The 15,608-nt window shown below is 38.9% G+C and overlaps 1 protein-coding gene across 2 annotated transcripts in view; it reads right to left on the bottom strand.

Moving 5' to 3' along the window:
* The window catches only part of ENDOU (endonuclease, poly(U) specific), a 44,203-nt gene that overhangs the window by 9,288 nt on the left and 19,307 nt on the right, over positions 1–15,608 (bottom strand). The window contains exons 5-11 of one of the 2 annotated variants that reach the window (XM_075199248.1): positions 14,239–14,283; positions 11,069–11,113; positions 8,976–9,146; positions 5,820–5,967; positions 3,906–4,105; positions 2,958–3,071; positions 2,147–2,253 (exon numbers count right to left, since the gene is read on the bottom strand). In XM_075199248.1, coding sequence (XP_075055349.1) covers positions 2,147–2,253; positions 2,958–3,071; positions 3,906–4,105; positions 5,820–5,967; positions 8,976–9,146; positions 11,069–11,113; positions 14,239–14,283 — 830 coding nt within the window. The remainder of the gene's footprint in view (positions 1–2,146; positions 2,254–2,957; positions 3,072–3,905; positions 4,106–5,819; positions 5,968–8,975; positions 9,147–11,068; positions 11,114–14,238; positions 14,284–15,608) is intronic. The other variant, XM_075199249.1, reaches the window with a different exon arrangement.

Here is a 15,608-nt window from a genome sequence, read left to right as displayed (position 1 = left end):
ATGGAATTCCCTTCCACACCCAATCAGACTTTCCCACAGCCTTCAAATCTTCAGACACGCTTTGAATACCCATCTCTTTTTAAGAGGTGATTGATGAAGAGTATATAAAGGCAGGTTACATGCTGTGAGCAGTTCCTGTGGAAAGGTAAACTCCGCCCAGCAGAAAGGCATTTTGTTATGTAGCAAAGAGCACACATGCTCTCTTCGTGCCCTGCTGCCAGCCTGATAAGACATGCGGACATGGCTCCTAGCTGGACACGCAGGAAAGTAAGTTGCCTGAGGGCCTTCCAAGGCCCTGGCTAGCAGGAAAAATGTTATAACGGAGTTTTGAATGGAATGAATGAAAGGTGAGTCTGGAGACATAGTTTGAATGAAAGGTGAGTCTGGAAACATAGTTTAATGTGTTTTTGAATGGAAGATGGTTGACTAATGTTGTAATGAAGTTTTGTTAGGTTATTTAAATGGAATTGTCTGAGTTCAGATAAAATGGAGTTAGTGAAGATTTTGGTTTTGTATGGATAGTGTTACTTAAATGCATGCCTTGTAATAGTGTTGCAGTGCTGTGTAGATATAACATAGGTAAAGGTATGCTGTTAGTCTGATTTCTATGTGATTATGTAGTAGTAGTAGTTATGTAAGAACTGGGCCCTGTTGCTATGAAAGTTGCATTGGCAGTAAATTAGGCCATTACAAGCACATGTGCTTGTAATGGCTGACAATGTGTTGATTTCTGTAATATTATACAATTCCTGGAGTTCCTGTTATATTTAGGACGGATTGTTGGTTCAAATGGTAGCATTTGTGACTATTGCAAAAGATATTTAGAATAGATGTCTTTTGTGTAATATATATATTTGTATTGGATTTACAAGTATATTATTAGAGGTTTAAGAACTGGGCCCTGCTCATTGATAGTGTTGTTCAGGAAGTGGTCAGATTGTTAAAAGGTAGTGAAGGGAATTTGGATAGTGAACAATGGCTGTTGGACATTGACTGAGATAAGTGAAATGAAATGATAGATGGATAAATGATAGAAGTTTTGACAGTATGCAAGAATATTTGGAAGGTTAAAATGTATGCCTAAGTGTGTGTTTCTCTCTCCCACACAGTGCATTCACACACTTGGAACAATAGGTAAAGCTTAACATACACACATTCACACACCTTTAGACAATAGTTAGTCAAAACACACACACATGACTTGTATGTTTATATAATAGGCAATAAATGTAGTGTATTGCACCAAAATCTATACTTTGTGTAAAATATTGTTGTTACGCTGTTTACTGTTTTATAATATAAACATAAGTTTTACAATTAGAATGTTAATAATACGACACATTTTAAATGAAACTATATTTTCTGTGTAGTTTTTCTTGAAGATATGAGCATAAGCTATTATATAAATATTGATCCTGTGGATTTAAGGAAATATAAGAATTATATTTCTTAGGTTAAATCACAATTACTTTTGAGAGAAGTGGGTTGACAGCAATAGTCATATATAACGGTATTAAATGCTCATCCATACATTTGCCAGATTATTAGGGAGATTAAAACACCAGTCTCCCTAGAAATCCTTTTATCCTCAATAACACTATTCACACTAATGCACTCTCACAACTGTCCCAATCTCCAATCTGAACCACATTTGCTCCTCTTGTTTCAGTTGTGCCCTCTTCCACTTAGAATGTAAGCTCTCTAATAAGAGCATACATACCCTTTGTTTTCATGTCTATATTTATTTTGGCTACCTTGTATGTCCCTGTTTTATGTATAGACTGCTTTCCCTACTGTGCAGCGCTGCAGAGCACTGTGGTGCTTTACAAATCTACGGTAATAATAGTGATTTAGCTTCGCTCTGCTCTGAGCACTAATTACAGTTTTGTCTTTAGCTGTTTTGTGTAGTGTCCAAAGGCCACTAAAATAAACAACTATGTCTGCATAATTAAAAAAAGGCTAAAACCAGAAATAACCAAAAATGAAAAGCAATGTATTCAGTAAAAGTTACAGGAGGGCATTTGCAAACTAATAAATTGAATATGTCTTATGGGGGAGAACCCCTTTGGGAGCTGAATATTATGACCTCACCTTCATCCCTTTAAGACCTGGCTGCTATGGTTTAACTACATTCAAAGGAACATACCGGCCCATCGAAGTTATGACTGTGATAATTCATCATGCCTTTCTTTTCCAGGAGGTAGAACCGGATCCAGCTGTGGAACCCAGATACTTGTCCTTTTTTTACCTCACCTGGGAACAAATCATAAACAGAGATGTATTGATGTCGTTAAAAAACTTTCATACAATAAAAAGATTAGAATTCAGTGAAAAATAAACTGGATATATAAATAACAAATACAGACATTATTGTGAGGCTGGTACCGCAATGTTTTAGCAAATATGGAGTCTAGTTCATCTCTTTATTGTGTTTGTTCTAAAAAAACAGTACAATGACATATAAGTGCTTTATGTCATTTGATCTTGTTAGCTTCTAGTACTGCAATTTGAAATAAGATACAGGAAAGTTGAAGGCCACAAAAGAGTCTTGGAAGGACATCCGTATGACTGTGTGTGCTCAACTCAGTTCTAGTATCCCAAGAGAATAGACTATCGGTGACAATAGGTGAACCCCAAAAAGGATTTTAGGTCCTCAGTTAGGGTCCTGACCTACAGGTTAGATTATGTTTTCAAAGGATCAAGCAAACCTAAACTTAGCTGTCCTGATTAAGACACACACATAAAAATACACTGATGAGTCTTGCTCTGTTGCGGTAAGATCTGGATTTACATTTTTTGCCCTCCTCTCATAAGCAGAGAACTGGATAAATGTGCACTTATTTACCCTAACCATATAATGCACTTTGCCTATTTACAATATGTACATCATTCGTATAGCTATTTATTTCCCTTGTATGAATTATGAAATGGTAGACCATCCAAAGAACCACACATACCCACAAACACATGCTCAAACCCGCTGGAATCTGGTTCTCCGGAAGACCGAGAGTAAAGTCCAAACCACATCTTCTGCAGGTCATCAACAAACTCCTTCTCTGTTTTGTACAGACCTGTGGGCAACATATCCATTTCTCTTAATAGATTTATTCTTATGGTGAAAGAAAATGTCACAGACAGTTATATTTATGTTTTCTGTCAAAATTTTATTTTTAGATCAATTGTGAATGAAAATAAAATGTCTGATTGGTTGATACGGGTTGCTGCATACGTTTCCTGGTAAGTAACCAGAACAGTGCAATGGAAAATGCGCAGGTTTTTGTATCCATGCAAAGCATTGTCAACCTATATCATTTACCCCCACACATAATGCAATTAGATATATGCTGAACATCCACAACATAAACTACGAAAAAAATATTTTATGAGTAATTTACATAGACAATATATTAATTCATAGTATTAGACAAGTTTTAGACCAGTTTAAAAGTTTTAGACAAGTTTTAGACAAATTGAAATCAATAAGAATGTGACACAACATCCAGCAGGGCTCTATATGAACCCCTAACCCCCCTTTCTCCCCTAAAAGCACCCCTGCATTTCCAAGCGCGGAACACCCCCTAGCAGTTCTGGCAGTCGGGACAAAGTCCTTACTATTGGGACAGCGAGACAGTCCCTTAGAATTGTGACTGTCCTGTCTACACTCTGACCATTTGGAGGTATATGGTAATCTCAAAGCATTTATCTATAAAAACTTGGTTGGGTTGAATTTGGAAGTACATTTTTTTATTCTGCTACTTCGATTGGTTGAGTAGACTCAGTTGTGAGAATACAATATTGTGACATCAATTTTAAAAAAATCTGGTATTTACCGTATCTTGAAAATAAAATATTTACTGGCAAGTACACAAATGCAACAGAAATATAAAATAAAGATTGTGATTTACCTTTTTGGTGGAAAAATGAATAAAGTTCCTTCATAACTTTTGTCTTCATGATTTCCTGCAAGAAATTGTTCTGCTCCTTAATTTCCTCTGGGGTGTATGTTTCATCTGTTCCAGTCTTTCTGTCGTAATTGTCCAGCAAAGAGATGAAGCGTGCAAAGGTTGGCCGTTTAAATATATTTTCATTCACATGCTGGTACAGTCTGTGGAATAGAGAAGGTTCTATTGAAGATGATTACATCAAATGACTAAACCTTTTACTGTGACATGTTTATTTTAGAGCAAAACAGAAATATATTAGTTTGTAGCTATTAAGCAGTGTATTCATTGGCAGATATCTTTTTTAATCTTGCAGATTGTTATTGAGTTAAAAACAGAAGGCCTATGTATAGTATTTCAAGAGAAATACTGGTAAGGTCAACATCAGCTACAGGTAAATTGCTATGTCTAGCCTAGAGCAGGAAAGGGCAAACGCCAGCACTTCTACTCTTACTAAACTCTTGGACACCTCCCCAAAATATCAACTAGTCAAGTAATCTAGGGCCTGATTCATTAAGGATCTTAATTTGAGAAACTTCTTATTTCAGTTTCCTGGACAAAACTATGTTACAATGCAAGGGGTGCAAATTAGTTTTCTGTTTTGCACATAAGTTAAATACTGACTGTTTTTTCATGTAGCACACAAATATCAACTTTAAATTTCAGCGTACAAATAAGCTATCAAGTATTTGTGTGCTACATGAAAAAACAGTCAGTATTTAACTTATGTGCAAAACAGAATACTAATTTGCACCCCTTGCATTGTAACATGGTTTTGTCCAGGAGACTGAAATAAGAAGTTTCTCAAGTTAAGATCCTTAATGAATCAGGCCCCTACACATCAAAGAACACACATGAGGGTCATTCAAGGCTCTGATGAACTGATCTCATCCAACCAGAGACATTTGAACAGACTTCCACCTGCTCTTACTATCCCATTATATGACAGTGGGGATCATTTATAAACAATGCTCCACAGGTAGCTGCAAATAAAATATGCTGTAATCCATAGTCATCTCAGTGTCAGTACTTTTTAGTATATACCCTTTGTTTTTTTATTTTAGAAATAATATTTATTATTACAGTAATCTCCTGGGTTCACATATATTGATAATCTGCAGTAATCTATGAATTCTTCTGAGATGGTATAGGTACTACAAGGTGAGAAACTCTATATTACATTAAAAGTTTGCATCAGCAAAGGAGGAAATTCTATGAGGTTTTGCAAAATGCATCCAACATCAATAAGGAAAACAGCACACTGATATATTTATTGCCAATGGTCAAACAACACAGACATTTTGACTTATTTACACAAATAGCATGTTTTGGATATATTTATACAAATTGCTATTGTCTCGACACATAGTAATCATCATCATCTATTTATTTATATATATAGCACCACTAATTCCGCAGCACTGTACAGAGAACTCACTCACATCAGTCCCTGCCCCATTGGAGCTCACAAACTAAATCCCTTAGCACACAAACACACAGACAGACCAAGGACAATTTCATAGCAGCCAATTAACCTGGACTGTGGGAGGAAACCGGAACACCATGCAAACACAGGGAGAACATACAAACTCCACACAGATAAGGCCATGGTCAGGAATCAAACTCATGACCCCAGTGCTGTGAGGCAGAAGTGCTAAGCACTAAGCCACCGTGCTGCCCAATGACATTTCTGCCATATGATGATTATTATTATATGTTCAATGTGGGAAATAGGATTTCTAACACTCATATTCCATCCTTAGGATCACAGCGGTTATACTGGGAGAGGATAGGACTAATCCCAAAGCCTGCTGTCACATGTAACATCCATTGCCATTCTGAAAGTGTTTGTTCTTTCTTGTCTGTCTCAGTACTTACGGTTCATCAGAGAGATCTTCATTGTTTCGGGTTCTAGATACCATTTCTTGCTTGTTTAAGATAATATCTGATTCTGCTGCTTTGTTTACATCACACTGATATAACTTCTCAGATATTGTCTTTATCTCCTCATTGCTGATATCGTTTACTGGGAAGAGAAAATAACTGATTGACATCTCAGTTCTGGAGGTTGCTGCAGAATTATTTTCAACATAGCGAACCATGGCTGAACTACTAACCCTAAAAGTATATCTATTTCACAGCAGACAATAACCAATATTTAAAGTTTGTGTCTCCCTTTTTCTGTGCCTCCTCCCTCCAGCAACGCAGAGCTTCTCAATGGATTAAATAAATGTATTTTACCAGTATAATAAATATTTTACCAGTATAATAAATGATCATATATTTCGTATGCTGAGTGGACACTACCAGTAGAAGTGCAGATACATGTAAAATAAAGAAACAAGTTGGATATATGGGGCCTAAAAGCCCGGCATAGGCTGGGTATGGAAACAAGGAGCGTGTATGATGTCAAGTCTGGAGCCTGAAAGGAAGAGATGCACTCGGTTCCTCCTCAGTCCCTCTTACCATCTTGACACTTTGAGGTAACCCCACCAATTATTATGGGTGTCTGTCACTGTTGTGTGAAGTGAAGGATGGAGGCACAGATAGGTTCCCTGTCTATGGTCAAGTCTGACTAAGATACTTTCATTTATAAAAAATGAATGTTCAAGACAGTTTTTCATACTAAATAAATGTTTACTTTAATATTATTGACAAAAAAGAAAGAAACAAAGAGAGCGCTGAACCCAGATATATTATAGTTTGTAAATGTAATTACTTGTACAATATGGTATAAAAACAATATAAACCTAAAACCATTAAAAACCAATGCACTGTATAGACTCATGCACTGATTGCTGGATAAATCACAGGACCTTGATAATCACTTGGACATACAATGAACCATTAGGTTATCACCTATAATAGATCCATAGGAGTCAGTCCTTGGCTGGAGACGGATAGTGAGGGAAGTGGAGCTGAACTATCCAGGGATCCAACCTGTAGCAGGTCTGTTACTAATCATGGAAATTGCTGATTGGACGACGGGAGTGACCTGACCGCTGTTTTGATGCATAAACAGTGCTCTTGATGAGCAAATCTTTGTGCCTCTGATGAAACAGCCACTTAGGCTGAGAACCATGTCAGGTGACGCTGTGTTTGGCTTTACATGTTCATGGTTGCATTGGATACCTGCAAATCCGGGGATTGCTGCACGATACTGGGACTGGGCTTAAGACATTTCTAAGGACGTGCTGGTTTTCTTCTATTGACAAGGACAGCTGACACTTTGGAAGGATAAGTACAAAGCTGATTAATATATATTTGTCATCCACGCTGTGGATTTTTCCCGCAATTTGGAAAGTTCTGATAGACACAGCTTATGTATCCAGCTAATATATCCTCCATCTTACAAAAAACAGGGAGTCCTATTTATCTGGTGTCTAATATTAGTTTGGAGAGCTTTATCTGGAGGATACTGAATTTTTCTCCTTTTCTCTGTGGCAGAATCAATATAGGACTGTGTTACATTCACCCTAAGCTGCATGGAGCAGCATGGTGGCTTAGTGGTTAGAACTTCTGCCTCACAGCACTGGGATCGTGAGTTTGATTCCTGACCATGGCCTTATCTGTGTAGAGTTTGTATGTTCTGCCTGTGTTTGCGTGGGTTTCCTCCCACACACCAAAAACATACTAGTAGGTTAATGGGCTGCTATGTTAGGGAATTTAGACTGTAAGCTCCAATGGGGCAGGGACTGATGTGAGTGAGTTCTCTGTACAGTGCTGAGGAAGTAGTAGTGCTATATAAATAGCTGATGATGATAAGATACAAGTCACTCCTATGAATCTATTATTGGTGATAACCTAATGGTTCATTGTATGCCCTTGTGATTATCAAGGTCCTGTGATTTATCCAACAATCATTGCATGAGTCTATACAGCACAATGGTTTTAGGTTTATATTGTTTTTACAGCATATTGTACAAGTTATTAAATTTACAAATTATAATATATCTGGGTTCAGAGCTCTTTTTGTTTCTTTCTTTTTAGTCTATAATACCGGGCGCAGATCCCGTGTTTGAGGAGCTACAGCCCAGATAAACACTGTTTATTTTAATGTTTTTTAGCGCCCATTGGTTTGCATATTATTTAATATCATTTGCCTTTTACAGAAACATCAATGAGGTAACATTAAATAATCTGTCCAAAATATATGGTGTAGAAAATAGTTTACCCAATAAATCATAGATTGAAATAGCAGCAGTGGTACAGAGGCTCTCAGATGTTTACACGCTACATTCCTTGCTATCTATAACTAATACAATTTGTTGCTGCATTATTAAACTAACCACATACATTGGGGCTGTCCTTCAGGGGGGGCACATGCCACTATGATTACTGCTTTCATGATAAAACCCATAGGATGTAGATTTTAAAAAGGATATGAACTGCAAGGCTGTATTTGCAAGATTCAGGGGGCTTTTATCATTAATCAGTGTGACATCCCCCTGTGTTCACTGATGATCCACATTGCAGATCGCTCCAAAGTATTTGACCTGAAGAGATCATTCACTTTTGCTAAAGTTTCTGCTTTCAAGCCTGTAAGCACACATATGCCATTGCTGAGTGAGTCTTCACCTGTTGCCCCCAGCCGGCTGCTGGGGGGCAACGGGTCAAGGCTCGTCTTGTTCTCTGCTTTCCACAAGGCAGGGAGGTCACACTGCATAACATAGGAGGAGTGAGCGCAGGGTGCTCTCTCTTCTTCCTATGTGTGGCCCCATGCAAGGTTGGAGGGTCTCAGGTGCGGCCCTGGAAGAAGGAGATGTTGCCTCTCACTGTGCTAATTACTACTGTCACCTGCTGTTACTACATTAATATAAATCCAGTGTTCTTGTGGCTGTACCTATAATCTTCCACAGCAGTGGTGACTGAACCAACATACAGTTGGAGAGGACCAGTTGGTTAAACAGAAAACTACTGTAATAGGATAAAGCATTATTCTTTCCCACTTTGAATCACCAGTCAGAAGCACTGTCTGACTCCCTATCATGGACATGACCCATCCCTTAGCCCCTGCATGCTCTTATAATATACTTTTGTGGTGACTGTCGCTAGCACTGCTTGTACTAGTACTGGCACTGGCTCCTCCACTGCACACGTTATCATAGTCACTGCAGCAGTTGTTGAATTTGCCACACTTTTTGTTGCAATGACAGTGATCATTCTTTTTATACTTCTGTCCACATCTCCCCTGGCAAGAGGTATCTGTGTATGAAGGAAAGAAAATAAAAACTTAATGGAGATTGGAAAAAGTCTATAGCCCAGATGCTCTAGATTATCATATTGAATTAAAGGAGAACACAACAGTTCTTTAATGCTTTTATGGTTTCCTTAAAACTAAGAAGCAGGGCCGTCATCAGGGGGGTACAGTGGGTACAAGTGTAAGTGTAAAAAAATGGAGTTAACCTCCCACCTCCTACACCTCCAACACATTACAAGTACTACTCTCAAAAAGACTGGGCTCTTCCATCTGCACCACATTATTGGTACCTCTGGTGATAGAGCAATTTGATGTTGCAGGTCCCAGTGAATCACCAGTTCACTATAATGCTAAATACTAGTCAGATGGGGCAGGTAGATGTTTGTATTTGATTATAACTCTTTGACTACAATTTTTCATGTTTTATTGCCTAGATATGCCTTTCCTATGTGGTACTTCTATCTGGCCATAATGGAGTGTTGTGTTCAAGGTAAAGAGCCTAGTTATTTAGGGTTTGTTAACATTTTGCATTATAATACAATTGGTGCATCCTTTAAAAACAGGACCTAAACTTCCTAGAAGTCAGCCAACCTACAAAGCTGCATATACAAGCAAGAGAGAACAGCAGGTAGTCAAAGCTGTAAGAACAGGTGAGAGAGAACAGTAGGTAGTCAAAGCTGTAAGAACAGGTAAGAGAGAACAGCAGGTAGTCAAAGCTGTAAGAACAGGTGAGAGAGAACAGTAGGTAGTCAAAGCTGTAAGAACAGGTGAGAGAGAACAGTAGGTAGTCAAAACTGTAAGAACAGGTAAGAGAGAACAGTAGGTAGTCAAAGCTGTAAGAACAGGTAAGAGAGAACAGTAGGTAGTCAAAGCTGTAAGAACAGGTGACAGAGAACAGTAGGTAGTCAAAGCTGTAAGAACAGGTAAGAGAGAACAGTAGGTAGTCAAAACTGTAAGAACAGGTAAGAGAGAATCGTAGGTAGTCAAAGCTGTAAGAACAGGTGAGAGAGAACAGTAGGTAGTCAAAGCTGTAAGAACAGGTAAGAGAGAACAGTAGGTAGTCAAAGCTGTAAGAACAGGTGAGAGAGAACAGTAGGTAGTCAAAGCTGTAAGAACAGGTAAGAGAGAACAGTAGGTAGTCAAAGCTGTAAGAACAGGTGACAGAGAACAGTAGGTAGTCAAAGCTGTAAGAACAGGTAAGAGAGAACAGTAGGTAGTCAAAACTGTAAGAACAGGTAAGAGAGAACAGTAGGTAGTCAAAGCTGTAAGAACAGGTGAGAGAGAACAGTAGGTAGTCAAAGCTGTAAGAACAGGTAAGAGAGAACAGTAGGTAGTGAAAGCTGTAAGAACAGGTAAGAGAGAACAGTAGGTAGTCAAAACTGTAAGAACAGGTGAGAGAGAACAGTAGGTAGTCAAAACTGCAAGAACAGGTGAGAGAGAACAGTAGGTAGTCAAAACTGCAAGAACAGGTGAGAGAGAACAGTAGGTAGTCAAAACTGCAAGAACAGGTAAGAGAGAATGACACAGTGTCCAAATTTGAATGCTGGAGAATACACCTAAATATTCATATTTTAACATATTTCTATGCACCTGTATATTCATTAATGAGATCCAGATATGCCTTATATGATATGCTGAATGTCACCATAGAGCTATGTGTATTAACTGGTTGTTTTGCATGTGCAGTATAATATTTTGTTAGTTACTGAATACAAACATAAACATTGTTGGGGCAGCGGATGCGACAGGTGTATTAGCCTGGGGCATCCAGAACACTTAAACAGGCGCTGGCCACAACTTTTCTTGTTCTGCTTCTCTTAGAGCCACAAATCTAGGACTGGTACTACAGATGTGCTACACAATGCAAGTTTCATACAGAAGTAAAGAAGAATGTCTCAATATACAATATTCAAGGATACATTATTACCTGATTTGTCATAGTGTGTTGCTTTATTTAAGTTAGGATCAATATCTGTTCAACAAAGAAAGAGAAAATCAGTAAATATGTTATGTAACAATGACAGCCATGTATATAACATTTTGCATTAAAGAAAAATTCACTGATGTTCACTCTAACAGTCGTACTTTATTACAGTGCACATAGGTCATGGAAAACTGTGTAAAAACTATGGCATCATTGAACAGCAGGGTGGGGTTTGTATCATGACGCTAAGTGCATTAAACTTTATGGAACCTTGAAGGTTCATACTCTGTTTATACAGCACAAACTTATTACACCCAATCCTGGTTAGACTGCAGGGAAAAACTGGAGCACCCAGAGGTGACTAACGCAAGCTGCACACACATAGTACCTGTAATTGAGCCCAATGTCTAGGAAGTGGGCAGATTCGGGAGTCTCCAATACACTCCCGGGAGCCCGGGAGACCCATCCAGAATCTGGGAGTCTCCCGGACATTCTGGGAGAGTTGGCAGTCGCGTCCGGGAGCTGCCGGGGGGAGGTGAGCGCACAGGAGGCGGGGCTTAGAAAATTGTGGCATTTTACAGCGGGGGGGGGGGGGCGGGGACAAATGCCGCGACTCTCAGGGAGTCTGAGTCGCGGCACTTTGGATTTAATTCCGCCCACTTCCACTAGGAAGTGGGCAGATGCGGGAGGCTGCCATGCTTTCCCGGGAGTCCGGGAGACCCATCCGGAATCCGGGCATTCCGGGAGAGTTTGCAAGTATGATACAGATTCAGCTTATGAATAGCAGTGATAATAGCAGTGCCATGTATTTTTAAGGTGTGACATATATTTATAAATAAAATCTAGACATATGTGCTTACTTGATATAAATTCACTGGCTACCTGGTAAACCATTGCATTCTTTAGGATGCAAACAGGGTATATGAGAAAATATTGATTTACATCTTAAAATATTTTCATTGTCTTTGTTGCAGGTGCTAGAATAGCCCACTGGGGGGTGCAAGTATTCTATAACAACTATTAAGCTGCTATATGTGTGCAGCTCAGGTCCAAAGAAAATTGAATATAATTGAATATTTGAAACAGAATGTACAGGTAACAAATATTAAATTGGTAAAATATATTAATTGTTTTTTTATGAGAATACAGACAAGAAATAATAACTTTGGAGGAAGCAATGAAAGAGAAACATTATAGCTTACTTTTCACTTTGTTGCACTCTTCCTATTATATTATTATTATTATCATTTATTTGTTAGGTGCCACAAGGTTTCCGCAGCGCCGTACATAATACAAACAGAAGACCATACAGGGTGACATAGTACAGAGCACTAAACACAAAGTACCAATACTTCAGAACTCCGGGCAGATATATGGGCGAAGATGGAGCAGAAGACCAGGTATGGAAACAGGAGGGGAGAGGGGCCCTGCTCATACGAGCTCACATCCTAAGGGAGGGTGGACAGACAGGTACAAGAGGGAGCCATTAAAGTAAGGGAGAGAAAGGCTGGGTTGGTGGAGAGAGGGGGGAAGGAGAGAAGGAGGTTAGCGAATGAGCAACAAGGTAAGGGTTAAGTGGATGGTTGGTAGGCTTTGAGGAACAGGTGAGTTTTAAGTGCCCGTTTGAAGGAGCACAGACTGGGTGAGAGACGGATGGAGCGAGGGAAGTCGTTCCAGTGCAGGGGAGCAGCTCGGGAGAATATTCCTAGTATATTTACTTATATTTACTAAACCTTACCTAAAGTACTTGAAGACCTTGTATTCAGGCTAGCAAGAAAATCAGCATTTTTGTCATTCCTTACATCTACATTTTGCTGATTACAAAGCTCACCCCTCAAAATAAACCAAATGTACAGCGATTTAAAGAAAGTAGAGCAATGAAGTGTGGAATTTTACATTTAATACATAGAAAAGTAAAATAATTGATGTAGAACATAAACATCTGAATGCAGCATACAGAATGAATGGTGATGTAATGTGAAGAACAACAGAGGAAAGGGAGTTCTAGTTTCAGATGATATGAAGGTAAGGAGGCCATGTAGTCAAGCAGTGAGAAAAAACAGTAGAATACCTGGATGCATAAGAGGAGAGAGAAGGAGGTTATACTTCCATTTTATAGATCACTGGTAAGACGTCACCTTTACTTTATATAGTTATGGAAGCAATGGTAGAACTACCGTGGACCACCCTCCCCCCTTTCCCGTGGCTACCGCTCAGTTCTGATAAAAGAAGAGTCCTCTTTTGGTTATTGCTCGGTTGCACATGTGCAGGAGAACCAACCTCTCGGCTGGGGGAGGGGTTGGGAATGAGAGAATGGGAATGAGGCAGGGTAGGGGGGTACAGAAGCTTACAGTGTATAACTGCCAAAAGAATGTTAATAAAAAAGATAAAAACTCAGAGAAGTGCAAATAAAATGGTGCATAAAAAAGTGCAAAAACTATTAGGAGTGATTTAAGTAAATTAAAAGTTTTGCTAAAATTCATGGCAATATGGTGCTTTGGCTATATACACTAACTTTGACTACCTTGAACTATTAAATAAATAGTGACTAAAGTGACTAAAATGCTAATATCTAATTTGAGGGTATATTCAGATAACAGGTAATGCAGACTGTGAAAGTGTAGCTGGAAAGGCCGGGGATAAGGAAGAATGGTAAGGGGACTATAATGGAGGATTTTGTTTGTTTAGTTATTTAATTTAACCACCTAAATGTAAAGAAAATGTATTTGTAATTCCTGTTTAATAATATGCAAATGTGTGGTAAACATATGTTAGCAATGTTATGTCTAGTAACATTACAGATGTAAGAATCAGGACGCAATGCTGTATAGTCCTGACTGACTGCTCCGAACCACTTACACTGCTCTACCTAGCCAACACCGGCCCCTGGCGGCTTTGACCGCGGTACTGCCAGAGTGAGAACCGCCTCCCGCCATATCTCTAGGGGCTGATTTCTGAGAGTTTGCATAAATTCTCACAGAGCGCCCTAGTTAATATGCCATATTAAGCAGTGCCGTGCATTCGCCCCCGATGCCTCTAATTCTGAAGATCAAAAACAAAGCCTTTGTTGCATTTCCAAAATCTGGAACTGATATTAAGGATGAGCAATTTTCATGTAAAAGTAAAGAAGAAATTATGTACTGTATATACTATATTTAAAATCAGATTATTACCTGCTTTGTCATGGTGAGCCACCTCATTTAAGTCAGAATCAATATCTGTTTAAAAAAACAAATACACAGAAAATCAGTAAATATTTATTGTAACTATGACAGCCTGCTATGAAATATTATACATAAGGGTGATTCAGTGATATTCACTCTAACAATATCAACTCTTTAGAATCAACAAACTACACGATCCGAGACAGCATGACTTTTCTACTGGGAGATCATATCAAGCAAAGCGGTTGTATTTTTGGACTTGGTAACTAAATGTACAGTGGACCAGTTGGTATGGCTAATTTAGATTTTAGCAATGTTTTTGATAGAGTGTCCCACAATAAATAAATTTCAGAAAATAAAATTCCTTGGATTTGACTCAAATTTAGTGGATTGTATAAAGGTTAGGTGTAAGGATAGGAGGCTTTACATGTTCTTGATTGCATTGGATACCTGCAAACCCAGGGTTTGCTGCACGACATTGGGACTGGGCTTAAGACATTTCTAAGGACGTGCTGGTTTTCTCCTATTGACAAGGACAGCTGACACTTTGGATGGATAAATACAAAGTTGATTACTATATATTTGTCATCCATGCTGTGGATTGTTCCCGAAATTTGGTTCTGATAGATACAGCTTATATATCCAGCTAATATATCCTCCATCTTACAACAAACAGGGAGTCCTACTTATCTGGTGTCTAATATTTGTTTGGAGAGCTTTATCTGAAGGATACTGAACTTTTCTCCTTTTCTCTGTGAGAGAATAAATATAGGACTGTGTTACATTCACCCTAAGCTGCATGGGGCAGCACGGTGGCTTAGTGGTTAGCACTTCTGCCTTACAAAACTGGGATCATATGTTTGATTCCTGTGTGGAGTTTGTATGTTCTGCTTGTGTTTGCGTGGGTTTCCTCCCACACACCAAAAACATACTAGTAGGTTAATTAGTTGCTATGTTAGGGAATTTAGACTGTAAGCTCCAATGGGGCAGGGACTGATGTGAGTGAGTTCTCTGTACAGCACTGAGGAATTAGTGGTGCGATATAAATAGCTGACGATGATAAGATACAAGTCACTCCTATGAATCTATTATTGGTGATAACCTAATAGTTCATTGTATGCCCTAGTGATTATCAAGGTCCTGTGATATATCCAACAATCATTGCATGAGTTTCTGCTTTTAAGCCTGTAAGTGCACATATGCCATTGCTGAGTGAGTCTTCACCTGTTGCCCCCCAGTCGGCTGCTGGGGGGGGCAACAGTTGAAGGCTCATCTTATTCTCTGCTTCCGCAAAGTAGGGAGGTCACAGTGCATAACAAAGGAGGAGTGAGTGCAGGGTGCTCTCTCTTCTTCCTATGTGTGGCCCCTGGAAGGTTGGA

This window comes from Mixophyes fleayi, chromosome 2 (genome assembly GCF_038048845.1).
Source record: "Mixophyes fleayi isolate aMixFle1 chromosome 2, aMixFle1.hap1, whole genome shotgun sequence".
NCBI lineage: Eukaryota > Metazoa > Chordata > Amphibia > Anura > Limnodynastidae > Mixophyes > Mixophyes fleayi.
This window is presented reverse-complemented; position numbering and strand designations above follow the sequence as displayed.